At 34.8% G+C, this 15168-nt stretch overlaps 1 protein-coding gene across 1 annotated transcript; it reads left to right on the plus strand.

The window, feature by feature from the left end:
- Positions 1-11335: 11335 nt before the first annotated feature.
- Positions 11336-12439, plus strand: LOC131859063 (photosystem I P700 chlorophyll a apoprotein A2-like). Its single transcript, XM_059212584.1, has one exon. It carries the CDS (start codon positions 11336-11338, stop codon positions 12437-12439), a length of 1104 nt encoding a protein of 367 aa, XP_059068567.1.
- The last annotated feature ends 2729 nt before the right edge of the window (positions 12440-15168 follow it).

Raw genomic sequence — 15168 nt, forward strand, 5'->3', positions numbered from 1 at the left:
GAGAAGCATTTACAAGCAGAGAACCTGAGAGCCAGGATTCAGGCAAGCTTCTTCCGAGATTCAGGGATGATTAACAAAGGCGATCTTTCGAAGATTGCAAACTTCCTCTCCATCGATGACAACTTCCTCACCCAAGCAGTGGAGTGGGAAGGCATCCTTGCCACATGCACCGACGATGTGGATCTCATCGACTTCTAGATTGGCAGTTTGCCAAGTGTCACCATGGAGGAGGTCAAGCTCATGGTGTCCAGATACGTTGAATCTCTGAAAGAGGAAAGTGGTCACTCACCTCAGTAAAATTAGCAGCTGCGCCACTTGTCACTCTTTCATTTGCTTGAATTGATAGTATTTCAGGAAACCCTAATTAGGGTTTAGGACTTTCAATCTTGGCCCTTGATCGCTGTTTGATCTAGGCCATTCATTTATTTTTGAGAAACTATATAAGGTTGCCTCCTCTCATTTGAAAAGGGTGAGGTTTTTGATGTATTGTTGCTTAAGGTCATTTCTAGATAATATATTGCATGTGCGCTGCTTTGTAATCTCTATTATTTGAATGATTTGCATGGTTTCAATTGCCTCAACACTTAGTTAGAATTAACTTAGATTTGCTTTCATTGTTGTTAATTTGAATGAAGGATTTGATAAGTGTCAATTGATGGTGTATCTCCGCTCATACTTTTGGTGTATGGATGATTTCCATCTCACCGTGCAAAGTTAGTCTGAGCCCACCCCCGGTGCATCCCAACATCTCGATCATAAGCACAACCCATTGAAGATTGCACCGGCCTTGTGTAGTTGTCCCTAGTGTGGCGAAGCAAGGTTTGGTTTCTCGAGAGCATCCAGTTGATACCGTCTCCAAAATTCGTAGGATTAGATTAACCTCCCCAAACCCTATCCTTTTCCCTTTCTTTTGAAAGTCTAAATCACAGGAAATCCCCCCCCCCAAAAAAAGAGCCTAAATTGCTAAATCCATCTAAGTCCAACAGTTCAAAATACTTGTCAAACGTAAGTCCCCCCTTGAAAAATTTCAGCATACACTACCCAAGAAGCTATTCCACTAAAGTCGCTTGTTCACACATATAGACCTTGGAATCAGTAGTGATTTTTTAGTAGAGGATAGAATACCTTCGGGTACCTTATCCTAATGTTTGGTAGATGATAAAACAGACACCAACAGGATGAGACGCAGATATACCCCCTTATCTCATCAAAAATTCATGACAAGTTTATTTTGAAATCAAAATGTACAAAGTGACTGTACTTTTCCTATATCTAATAACTAAATTAAAAATGTTCATAAAGATGGAACAATTTTTTATTTTTGAGTGACCATCATTAAGGTCTGCCAAGACTATGGAACATGGCAAACATGTAGAAGGCAAATGCCAGCGATTTACTTAGCCTTCTAAGATCTACACCGAACCTGAAAACTTGATTCAATTACTTCAAATTTCCACCCAAACTGAAATAGCAATGTTGACGTAGTTTTCAAGTGGAAAACGTCAGAAACCTAGTTTTAGCGTGCACGTAGGAAGCCAGATAAAGTGATATTAGTGGCAAGGAGTTGCAACTGAGTTGAAAGACCATGTTCCAAGTCTCAAATATATCACAAGGCTTTCAACCTTCTACAATATCAAGAACAGGGTTTCAATTGCCTGGGGTTTTAAACATCAGCAAAGAGAGCAATCAAATAGCAAAGACAGTGCTACAATCATCTGTATCAGCAGTATTTCAAGTATCAACGTGACGGTAGCATACCTCTGATTTCATATATATATTATCACGATTGTTTCTACTTGAAAGATTGGGGTTTGTTGTTCTCATCATTAGTCAAGTAAGGCAAACAAATACTGCACTGGTGGCAGTTTTTGCAGGGTTAGGACTTGCTCAATTGATCATAGTTGTCGCTTCATCAGCCTTCAACGTTAAGAATGAAACCCTAGCATTCATGAGTGACAATTTTCAACATTTTTTTATAAGGATTGAGCAGAAATCTTTTCGAGCATTACTCCTGATGATTTTTAGTGATGATTGTCATGTGTCTTTTACCGGTTTCACCGAGTCCTTGTGCTGAGGTTTTGGCATGCTTTCATTCGAAGATAGTTCAAGACAGTTAGCATTTGACGTATGATCATGTAAAGGTTTTGATTCTTCGGAGGGTTTATCTTATCAGTCTGAAAAATTGTTTCAATATCATAGAGGATGCTAATGTGCAAATTGCTATTTTTGGTTGATCCCAAGTTTCGTTGATCCTCTCTTGCAAAGAGTGGGAACTGATGTAACAGATATGAAGAGGCGGTTCCAACAGAATGGTCCAACTCATCAGTACCAAGGATACTCCACAAGGATGTTGGTCGATATAACAGTAATAATCGATTCAAATTATCTCCTCCCAATAAAAGACCTGCTTAGGAGGCATCGCTTGAAGACAACTTGAGTAATCTTTGCTTTTTTCATGAGACGAGATCACAGTGCTAGGAGTTGTCCTGAGCTGTTTCCTTTGTTCTAGCTTACGTCTTTTAATCTTCAAATAATCTGATATTGTTCAATTTCCATTATATAGATGGACAACCTCCTAAATTCGATCTAAAAAAAATTGCATATCATATGTTCTTTGAAGGGGACGTCATCTTACAAATATCTGCAAAAAATTAAATGACAATTCAATTATTTTTTTACTAAGCATGAAGATACGGACTACACCATGGATGAAGGCACAATAGATGAATCTTTTGAAGGATATTTTGAAGAGCCTATGGAAGAGCACAATTAATTGACAAACAAGAGCTTTTGAAGATGATTCAACTTCAGAGGCACAAGCTATGTTAAAAATTATCTATGACGAATTTATTAGTAGATTTAGATATTTTCTTGCAGCATTTTGAGAGCAGTTCATCCGTTGCAGACAGTGCATTTTTGAGTTTGGACTCATCCTCGTCTTCAACGTCTTCCATAAACATCAATGACGAACTCAAGGTTGAACATGCATCAGTTTACAACACTTGCGTTGGAAACGAATATTTTAGGAGAGAAAAACAGTTGCATAATTGAAGATGATGGGTTTAATTGTTTTCTCCCTCTAATGGATGCATTCTTTAAAAGCAGGTTATGACGTGAACCTAAATAAGTTTGTCAACTCAAAGCCCACAATCATTGTCCAAGGACTATCTATGTGGTTTACTTGTCTACCCACAATCATTGTCTAAGCATTATAATTTATCTATGGTTACTTCCAAAAACTGATGTTTTCCTACAATATGTTTATATTAATGACGATCTAGTGTTCAAAGATGATATAAAACCATGATTCAAAAAGTACATTTGTTGAAACTGATGACATCTTGCCAACACAAGATTCACTACTACCCATCTTAGACTTGGAGAATCTAATATGAATGATGGAGGTTTTTCTCCGAAACTTTGCTCTCCTTGATAATAATGCTTCAACTAAATTTACGGTTGGATATGTCGAGGTGACAAGCATGGAAGACCAAACAATGAGTGAGGTTATCATCATTCCCAAGGATGTGCAACAACAAAAAGATTTTACGAGGCATTCTCAAAAAGGAGAGCATCTTCATTAGATGGAGATAATTTTCAATGAGGAAGGACAATCCCCAGATTTTTGTCAATTTGCTGGAAGTTTATTTGCAAGATCACTCATACCATCCTAAAACATGGAGCTAGATGAAAATTTTGCAAAGATTTTCGAGATGCGAGCTATCACTGGAGTCCCAACACAAAGGCAAAAGGTTTTTATTTCTCCCCCCCCAGAAATGGTTTCGTCTAGCGAGTTTGTTCCCTCTTTGTCCATGGGTGTTATCTCTTCTCATATTTGTAATTTTATTTTTTTTCATGTGTTTGTTTGTTAATTGTATCAATTAAGGGAGTTGTCCTATGATCTTCCAAAAGAGCTGATTATTACACATATATAAAATTCTATGTATAAAGCTACGTTTTCATCTATTTGTTATCAAGTTGATCATCATTGCATTTACCAAAGTCAATTATGGTCCCCCCAATCAATTTGCGATATCATATTAGATGGTCTATATGCTTCAAACTAACCCTTTTGTAAGATAATAATCATCATTACAAGCCTAATCAGAAGCATTTGATGATGTTACAAGAAATATCTAAGGCATGATGGAGGTGGTACAAATGTACAAAAAATCATCGAAGGCAAATCTAGTATTGAATGTACAAATAGATTCATGAAGCTCTTGGATCAACATACTACAAACAATTTTATCACCAAAATAATTAATAAAATTAGTTTTAAATTCTTTCCGAGATGAAATAGAATGGTTTGGGAAACCATTATACCATTCTCTCACATGATCTCTTAATGATTTAACAAACAATTTCAACTAAGCATCTTTATCTTTCACCTCATAGTCATTCATTAAACTAATGAAAGCTTAAAGATGTACACTACTTGATATTGAACCATTTATTAAATGATAAAACAGAGAATAAAATGTATTGATATATGTCTACCTTCATCCTACACACATGAATGTACTTGAAGATGCCTTTGTCTTCAAATTACACACATAGAAACTTGCTACAGCACTTGATAACAACAAGAGACATTAAACAATGATAAAATCAGAGTTGCCACCTCGAGAAGAGGACAAAGTCTTGGATAGCTAAACTACTCCTAAAGTATAAAATAAACTAGGTTCGTAATACAAGCAAAGTATCAATAGATACATTCAAGGAATGGGGAGCATACATCACACCTCAACAATGATGTATTCTATTGGTGTAAGTTGACAAGCCAACACTACACCCAAATAAAATGATAAAATAAATCATCAAACCCTAACAATGGCCCACCATTTGGTTGTTCCAAGTTAACAAGACAACACTATTGTAGTGTTGTAAATTGTATCCCTTTACAGTTTCACACTTAGTTTAGATCCACTTTGGTGGTTGTGCCTAATATATAATTGATTCTTATCTTATTATGCTCCTTTTTAAGATCGTTTCTGTTAACTTGGTGCATTCCCCTATTTATGACCTTTTTACTAGCCCGAATTGCTAGGACTAGGGTGCCCAACACCACTATCCTAGACTAGGGCACCCAACACCCCTATCCAAGCAATTTGGCCCCAAATTTTGGATTTCAGATGTCAGCTTTGTAAGTAGCAAGAATATGCCCACCAATCTCAGCCCTCCTCAAAAATTAAATCCAAAAAGGTGCAAGTTACATGTAAGTACAACTTCCTCTTGCATTCAAACACCAACTATCAACTCTAAGTCCTATTATGAGCATAAGCAGGGCAATTGAGCACAAATCTGCAATCAATGAGTCAAGCATTCAAGTCCATCTTTGTTTCAAAAATCATGACCAATCAGAATATGTTCCTCCATGATGAGGGCATGCATTAACATCTTACATGCTACAAAAAAGCTTATTTGAGACTTCAAATCAAAGGTTTCATATCTAAGGTAACATTTGTCAATTCAAGCATTTCAATTATTATTGTAGCCTCCGTCTTTATGAGAATGAGCTCTCTTTTTCATGAATCATTGTCATAGTGGAGGTGAGAACACCAACACGGGGTTTGACTTAGTTGAGCCCCTATAAAACATAACTCTTCTTTCCCATTTTTTGTCTATGCAAGTAATTCAAATCCGACACACATAGAGTGTTGCAAGCGTGTAGAGCAAAAAGTGACAAACATTCCCAAATTTCAAATAGGCAAAAACCCTTGGACTAGGCCACCCAGCACACATGATCAACACTTCTTGGCTGAATTTTGGAGAGACAAACCTACAAGACCTCTTGATTATGAAACTACTTCATCCTGTTTGCACAAACACCCTCAACCGGGACACCCAACACACCAAAATGATATTTTCAGGCTCGACGTACAGCTACATGTAACTTTATATGTCCCCTTTCCAAATCCGAGCTTTTGCATTAGTTTTTTTATTCTATAATTCACTATTATTGTTTAAAGTTATCATTTTGTTATCTTTGTACCTAGATCTTAAACATACATCTCATAGTTTTAAATCCAATACAATCGATCAAAAAGGAGCATTAGTCCAAAGTGCTCAACTCTCCTATTAGGCCTAAAGTTGAACCTTATTAATGTTCACAATGATATGCAACAAGAATTTGAGATCTTAGTTTTTTATCCCTAGGCTAGGATCTCATTTCCACACATATCAACTACAAAAATAAAATGACAAAGCAGATCTTGAAAACACAACAAATAATCATTCTTAAAAAAATAATATGTTGAGCTAATTATATTGGGTGTGGGCCCCATGTACCGAGCTAACATGTTAAGCACAACTAATCAATTAATCATAGTGGGTGTCAACAAAATCCCAAAATAACAATGTCATTCTATTGGTGATGTTGCCACACAAGATGTGACAAACACCACACACAAAATGAAACATAGGGTTTACAATGGAATTAAACATTGAAAATAGTTTTCCTTACCAACAACAGCCTTTTGTTGGTGCTCCAAATCGTAACCTACAATTCTAAAAAACTCATCTTAAAATTTTAACTTGGAGAATTAAGGTTGGTTTAAGTTAAGAAGACACAACTCATGATCACACGATAGGCAATTATAGGATAACTTACAAAATTGGGTAACTCTTCTACACTATTGGCTCCATAGAGTTGGAGAGCCAAGCCTTGAGTGCTTATTTGGGTTTTTTTTTATCATTTTGTACCTTTACTTTGTTCTGAGAAGCTTCATATAAATATGATTTAGAGGTATGTCAGATTTCAAAGAAACAAAAGTAAGAACAACCACATGCATGAATTTTAAATATGAGAAAGAATTCAATAGACCACATGAGCATCACTCCAATAAGTAGCAAACTCATATGGCACCATACCTAATAGAAAAAAGAAATGATTGACCAATAGCACACCATTGTAAGTGTGCCTACAACTAGTTTTAGGAACTTATAAATACAAATATCACTATGTCAAGGTTGTCACCTTGTGATAGTAGATACATAAATCAGTAACTTATGTGGCCACAACTAAGGATGAAGAGTCACCAATACGATATAACATGATATTATAATAGATGACAATTTAAAAGTTGTTTAAGGGTTACACCTTAGCATAAAAATAGTATGCATGCCGCAAGACCAAAAACTATTGCATGCAAAGATAGTGCATTTAATCAAAGCAAGGACCATTTAGAAAACTAGGACTAATCCTCTAGTGAGTAGAGTGACTAGGTCCACCATACTCTATCCTTCAACTAATGATAAAGATGCACCTTTCTTCCCCCAAACATTTTCTTTTTCCACCAATACTCAATAAAAACCAAGCCCATTATTTTTCATCTAAGACCACATGATACTTCTCCAATAGTTCATTGTGGTATGGGTCCATGTAAGTAATCCATGTAATCATCCTCCAACCAATGAGTTTGAGACAAATCATATCAATTGTCCACTAAAGTTGCCTACTCAAATTTTGGACCCACAAGTGAATTCCTAAACATAACAAGTATATATTTGACAACTCACATTGATTGAATAAATAAATAGCTAGGGACAAAACAATATAAGACAAAGTTGCACACTAATACCTTTAACTAATTCATCTAAGCTAGTACAAATGAAACACATAGCTCCACATCTATGGTGAAAAAAACTCTTTAAATATCCACTAAATAAGTATCACAAACCCACCACAACTAAGTGATTGGACTACTTAGCAAATTATCATTAATTCTTCATTATGTGTCCCTACTTGGACACCCACATGTTTTCCTTCTAACCAATAACACAAGGAAAAACAAACCATATATCTCATTCAACTATTCGTTGGCTTTATCAACCAGCCACTTCATTTATTAAGTAGCAATTAGATCCAATGATGTGCACTGATCAATGCATGATCAATAATTAGGGGTAATACAGTAAGAATTGAATAGTATGTTGCTAAAATATTGTAGGGGTAAAACATCATCAAAGATCGACAGTTCCTAGGCTATTATCATGTCAACTTGCACTACTTAGTCTAAAACTCACAAGCACTTAACAAGACCAATCAACAACCACCGCTTATCCCATATTCGAAAGAAAAAACCCATATTGGATGTCAATTAATCAACAAATACAATTTTTCTAACCCAACACAAAGAAATACATGTAACTTAACTTCCCACAAACTATACTATCTTCCAATAATTAATCATATATTGACACATATGCACTTGACTCAGCCACTTGAATTACATGTTGTATACTAACCATTATTACTCAAATAGGAGAAGACACATCAAAATCCTTGAAACCCCAAGTCAACATCTAATTACATGCATCGATGATTGAAGAAGATCAATAGTCATCACAACTTGAGGAGCTTGTCAAATATTGTCAATCTCTTTGATAATGGATGCTATCCAATGAAATTGAATTGATGCTCCTTGCTCATCAATAATAATAACATATTTTACCCACTTGCCTTACAAATTTAAAAATTAAAAATTGGGTCAACGACTTGGAATTATTCTCCCATAGTTGCAAACTCTGAAATCAACATGAAAACCGAAGGAAGAGTAAACACACAAGGGCAAGAAGATCAACCATAAGCTACTTTGAATCATCCTTGGAAAAATTTATACAAGACAATAAACAAAGGCCAAGATTATATGGCAAGAAATAGAATTATCATAGATATAGTCCCAAATGATTAGCAAAGAAACATCTAAAACCATAATTTGAATTTCTACAATCAAGTATCAGTACCCTAGTGTCTAGGAAAAATTTGAATCATGTTGGTGCAAGCATTGTTCTTTGAGGTGAACAAGGTTACTTTGTTCACAATGGATCCTTTGTCAAACAAATAATGAAGCTTAATGGCTAGGATTTCCTTGGCCTCTTTTATTCATTTAAAAATATTATGGCTAAATGAGGCTCTCTTAGTTTTATTAATAGTTTCCATAAATAAAAATGTCCTAGTTAGAAATAAATATTTTTGGTTGAGACATAAAAGCATTTTTGTTCTTTTGATGAAGTTGTTTTTTGCATTGCTATAGGGAGGTGAACTTAGCAACAAATATTTTAGCCAACTTGGGAATAGATCGAGAAGCTTTGATGGTGTTTTATGTTCAACTCAAATCTTGGTCACATTTAACAGAACATTTAGCCACCTCAAGATATCTCTTCTTTCTTGCTTTAGTTACATAATGGCTTTCTATTTTTAGTTGGTGTTTACATTCCCTAAAGAAAGACCATGCTTCTTGAATCACATGAAAGATGAAATTCACTCAAAAGAAACAAGGAATTGAAGAGTAGATTCTTAGGTTCGCAAAATCCTTTTATGTATTCCTCTTTCAATATCATTGAAGCCAAAAATAGTGAATCAATAAGAAATATAGCATTAATCATTTTATGGAAAATAATAGAGCATTATGTAGATAATGAATTGGTTGATTCACTTTAATCAAGTATCATTTAATTCAATGTAACTGTTGGTATTATGGATATGTTGCATTGGTTTTGTCATTGATGTCAACATTTATCAAGACTTATCCTTCTGGAGCTCTTTGGCTATGTTCACCGGCAAGTTCACTGACATGCACAGTCACTGGTATTTGGTTCACCGGCAGGTTATATTGTTCACCGGCACTGAGGATGACTTGTTATCATCTGGAGATCCCTTGGTTATGTTGAAGACATGGTTTGGACAATTGGTTTTGGTGATTTGGTTATTGGTCTAATCGGGTTGACATATTTGTTGTTACCGGCAAATTGGTCTAGGTTATGGATCAGCATGAGTTATCTATTCCAGATCAACACGGCACGTTATGGAGATGGTTTAATTAATCGGTATTGTTGTTGAGCTGAGATGATGCATCACATCTCGACTTACTTGTAATTGATTTTATTGTAATATTCTTAGTAAGTTGACCTACACATTTGGTCTTAGGTTTTGGTATATATGTAAGATCTCATTTGTGAGATTATAATATGATATGTAATATGGTATGGTAAGGTTGTGATATTCGGTATATGCGAATATAAGCAAAGCTACTCACGCAGACATCATTTGAAGATTCAAGGAAGGTTTGAAGGAGATAATCGGAGCTTAACCGGTACTGAATCCAGCATTGGAGACGCTACTTTAAGCAGTATATTATCATTGGATTTAATCATCCAATTGTAGTCAGTGTGACTCCTTTCTTGTGATTGAGCAGTGAGCTCTACGCAACTGGCCTTTCTGCATGTGCAGACCCCATTTGTACACACATACTATCTGCAGTAGTATCATCTGATTGTGGGTAAGGTTTACCACCGTGGTTTTTCCCCTTACAGGGTTTCCACGTACAAATCTTTATGTTATGTGTTGTGGATGTTGTTTCTCTTTCTGTTTCATGCATTAAGCTTCACCAGTATTAATATTAACTGTTAATCTGTTATCCGGCATTAAGTTTGGTTTACCGGTATTAAGTATCAAGTTTGATTAAGTTATATTTGGGTTGAAATAAATAGACGACTAATTCACCCCCCCCTCAGTTGCCTTCGGGTCCTAACAGTAACTAGGAATTCATAATATAACAATATAATTCAAAAAGCCTCGTGTAGTGCAATAGGACAAACCACACCAAGTGATGAATGATTAGATATGTGCCAAAGGCTATCACTTAATATTTTAGGGGACTTCACTCAAGGTTTAAAGTTATTGAAGATAATAGACCTAATAAAGAGCAAAAAAACCTTAATAATATTTTTTTAATATATTAAAGAAAGTTAATCTTGAAATGGAAGTACAATGTCTTTCACTTTATTATATTTAATGCCACAAATTGTGTGGGTGTTGTAATGCTAATTATCTAGAGAAGCATCCAAAAACATATTCAAGCCCTTTTACCACTCATTTTTTTTATTTGTTGCTTCAAGACTTGGCCGCATTGGTGAATGAAGCAATTCCCAATAATAAGAGCAATTACAATTTTTGCATAGAGTTCCATTACAATTAACGGGTGGCTTCGTGACTTTCTATGGGCACAAGCTTCTCAAGTAATCCAATCTTACGGTTCTTCATTATCTGCCTATGGCCTTTTATTCTTAGGTGCTCATTTCGTTTGGGCCTTTAGTTTAATGTTCCTATTTAGTGGCCGTGGATATTGGCAAGAACTTACTGAATCTATTGTTTGGGCTCATAATAAATTAAAAGTTGCTCCTGCTATCCAGCCGAGAGCCTTGAGTATTGTCCAAGGACGTGCTGTAGGAGTAGCTCATTACCTTCTAGGTGGAATCGTCACAACATGGGCGTTCTTCCTAGCAAGAATTATTGCAGTAGGATAATGACTAGGAGGATTTGAAAAGCATTATGGCATCAAGATTTCCAAAGTTCAACCAAGGCTTGGCCCAGGACCCAACTACTCGTCATATTTGGTTTGGTATTGCTATTGCACATGACTTTGAGAGTCATGATGATATTGCCGAAGAGCGTCTTTATCAAAAGATTTTTGCTTCTCACTTTGGTCAGTTAGCTATAATCTTTTTGTGGACCTCTGGTAATTTGTTCCACGTAGCTTGGCAAGGCAATTTCGAAGCATGGGTCCGCGACCCCTTACATGTAAGACCTATTGCTCATGCAATTTGGGATCCTCATTTTGGTCAACCGGCCGTAGAAGCCTTTACCCGAGGAGGTGCCCCCGGTCCGGTCAATATTGCTTATTCCGGTGTTTATCAGTGGTGGTATACAATTGGCTTACGCACTAATGAAGATCTTTACACTGGAGCTCTTTTCTTGCTATTTCTTTCTGCTCTCTTTTTAACAGCGGGTTGGTTGCATCTACAACCTCAATGGAAACCAAGTGTTTCATGGTTTAAAAATGCCGAATCTCGTCTCAATCATCATTTGTCAGGGCTTTTCGGAGTCAATTCTTTGGCTTGGATGGGGCATTTAGTTCATGTCACTATTCCTGAATCAAGAGAACACATAAGATGGGATAATTTTTTAGATGTATTACCGCATCCCGAAGGGTTGGAACCACTTTTTACAGGTCAGTGGAATCTTTATGCTCAAAATCCTGATTCCAGTAGTCATTTATTTGGTACTACTAAAGGGGCGAGAACTGCTATTCTAACTCTTCTCGGGGGATTTCACCCACAAACACAAAGTTTGTGGCTAATTGATATCGCGCATCATCATTTAGCTATTGCATTTGTGTTTTTCATTGCTAGCCATATGTATAGAACCAACTTTGGGATTGGACACAGTATAAAAGATATTTTAGAAGTACATGTTCCTCCGAAAGGCTTATTAGGACGCGGGCATAAGGCTCTTTACAACACAATCAATAATTCTCTTCACTTTCAATTAGGTCTTGCTCTAGCTTCTTTGGGAGTTGTTACTTCCTTGGTAGCTCAACACATGTATTCTTTACCTGTAATATCTATAAGCAGCATTCATGTAATGAGGAGTTGATGCCTTATTAAGGAAGATTCGCTTCACATTGAAATAATGGTTGAAGAAAAACAACTTTCAGTTCTATTATTTGTTCTCCTAGTTGAGAAAATTTGGTGCTTTTTAAAGGTGCTAAAACATATTCAAACCCTTTTACCACTCACCTTTTTCATTTGTTGCTTCATGACTTGGCCCTATTGGTGAATGAAGCAATTCCCAATAAATTACAATTTTTATAATCGACCACCACCTTGCATTTAATATCTATAAGCAACATTCATGTAGTGAGTTGTTGAGGCCTTATTAAGTCAAATTCCCTTCACATTGAAATAATGGTTGAAGAAAAACAACTTTAAGTTCTAATATTTGTTCTCCTAATTGAGAAAATTTGGTACTTATTAAAGGTAAAAATAAAGAACATATAGTAGATTATTTTAAATAAAAAATTTCAAAAATGTTCAATAAAGGTTTTTAAGATATTGATGACTAATTGTTCAAGAGTTTGACATGGTGACGACTACTATTGTCTCAACATACTTTATGAAAATATGGATCATCATAATTAATCCATTTAAAAAGAACTCAATAATCTAGAATAAAACAATATTAAAATTTGGGATATAATTGGTATTGTGTGAAAAATACTGCATATCGCTATACATGCAATAAATTGCAATTTAAAATATAACTATTTCATAGAGATACATAGTGATAGAAAAGTTATGGGTGGTCTTTATGAAGACATTAAAAGGTTAGTAAAAGATCATGTAATTACACATAAAAGATTAGTGTTGTAAATTTAATACAATACCTAAGGAATGTTTTGAATACCAACAACAAAGTATGATAAGTAATATGTTGACATTTCAAGATACTAATGGTGGAGTTCAAACAAAGCACAAACACATGAACTGCATCACTTTTGTATCAAGTATTGAGTCAATGAGCAAGTTCATCAATATGCTCATGTGTTTGTGCTTTGTTTGAACTCCACCATTAGTATAAATTACTAATCATAGAAGTAACACAAGTCTCCTCTTCTTCACAAATCCAACCTATTTCCAAAGACATAACTAATGTAGGCAATCCTAATATTTTTGGTGATGAATTCAATGGTACTTCTAGTAATGATGAATTGATCCAACCCGATGAATTGATCCAACCCAACCAATTGATTTTGATATTTTAGACATGTTTTGATGTTTTGGAGTTTTATGTTTTGATGATTTGGAGTTTTAACTCTTAGATGCCACTTATTGACTCAAAAACTTTCTTTAAATCTAGTATTTAATATATACTTCCTATATTTTAAATTTTACAGACTTGTAGTTTATGTAGTGTCAAAAATTGTGTGCCCTCTTTGCAATTCATGTACTATAAATTGATCTTATTTTAATGTCCCCTCCTATAGCACATTTTAGATTCCACTTATAAATTTACCTTAGCCTTTTCCCTAGTTCAAAGTACCAAATATGATGTTCCATTTTTTTCTATGTGATTTTATAATTTTTCAAATGTAACTAACCTTTTTTCTTGTTTATTCTCAATATTTTCATTTTTGACAAGTTTGGGACTCTAACACAACTACAATGACATCAACATGACTATTATAGCATCCCTAGCTTCTTAAAATCTATGTTCATACTTTAAACCTACCTTTTACCAATTTTAATCAATAAAATACCCTAAACCTGTTATTTTTTAGTGTTTTCTCCAATGAATCTCTTTTTCTCTGCTTTAAAATCCTTTAGGATAATATTTGCCTCCCTTAACAATGATTCTTCTCACTTTCCAAAGAGATATCTCTATTTCTCTTTGTAGACACCTAAAAATGGTCAATGCTTGCGGAGTCATACTTTAATATTTGCGCATTGCCTTATTTTAGGGTTTTTGCATCGCATTAACATTTCTTCTATGTCACGCACTTGGTCTTTATCATTTGCGAGCATCGAGTCTTTCTTCTACATTCTTCAGTTGTCTCACTTTCGAAATTGGTCTTGTCGACAACAATCTTCAGTCATGATTTTGGTCAATCTTATCCTGTCGCATTAATGTGCGTGCTAATTTGTCATCATTTTGGACATCGTCAACCCTAATTAGGGTTTTGTCCTCTTGTCTTTCTTGTCATTTTGCGATCGATTTGTCATCGATCGTTATCATTTTCAATATTGTCGTTTTGCGTTATCATTTTCAATCTTGTCATTTTGCGATCAATTTGTCATCGATCGTCATCCTTCTCAATCGTGTCAATTTGGATCAATTTGTCATTGTTCCTTGGCGCATTTATCAATCAAATCATTTGTCAATTCAAAATCATGAATGAATCAACATCAAATCAATTTTATATCAAGACCTAATTGTCGTCCTTGCATTCCTAATTTATCTTCTAGAAACCTTGTTTGTCATTTTCTCTCCATTTTCTTCCTCTAGGTTAAATAATTTATTTATTTATCCTAAGTCTTCGTGTCACAATTAAATGTTTAATTTAATTGGTTAACTAATTATTCCTCTTTTTGTGAATTAATTAATAAATGACAAATTATTAATTGATTTACCTAATTTCTCCTAACTCCTAATTTCCTAATTTTTCATCAATTTCTAAATTCCCTCTTTGTGAATTAATTAATAAATGAAAAATTATTAATTAATTCACTAAATTCCTAATTTCTTCATTTCTAATTTTCTAATTTCCTAATTTTCCTAATTTTCCTAAATTCCTAATTTCCACCTATTTTCTAATTTGTCAAATT

Source organism: Cryptomeria japonica, chromosome 10 (genome assembly GCF_030272615.1).
Source record: "Cryptomeria japonica chromosome 10, Sugi_1.0, whole genome shotgun sequence".
NCBI lineage: Eukaryota > Viridiplantae > Streptophyta > Pinopsida > Cupressales > Cupressaceae > Cryptomeria > Cryptomeria japonica.

What these genes read in the sequence shown, in the direction of transcription:
- LOC131859063 (XM_059212584.1), top strand. Translation starts at nt 11,336, where the DNA reads ATGGCATCAAGATTTCCAAAGTTCAACCAAGGCTTGGCCCAGGACCCA.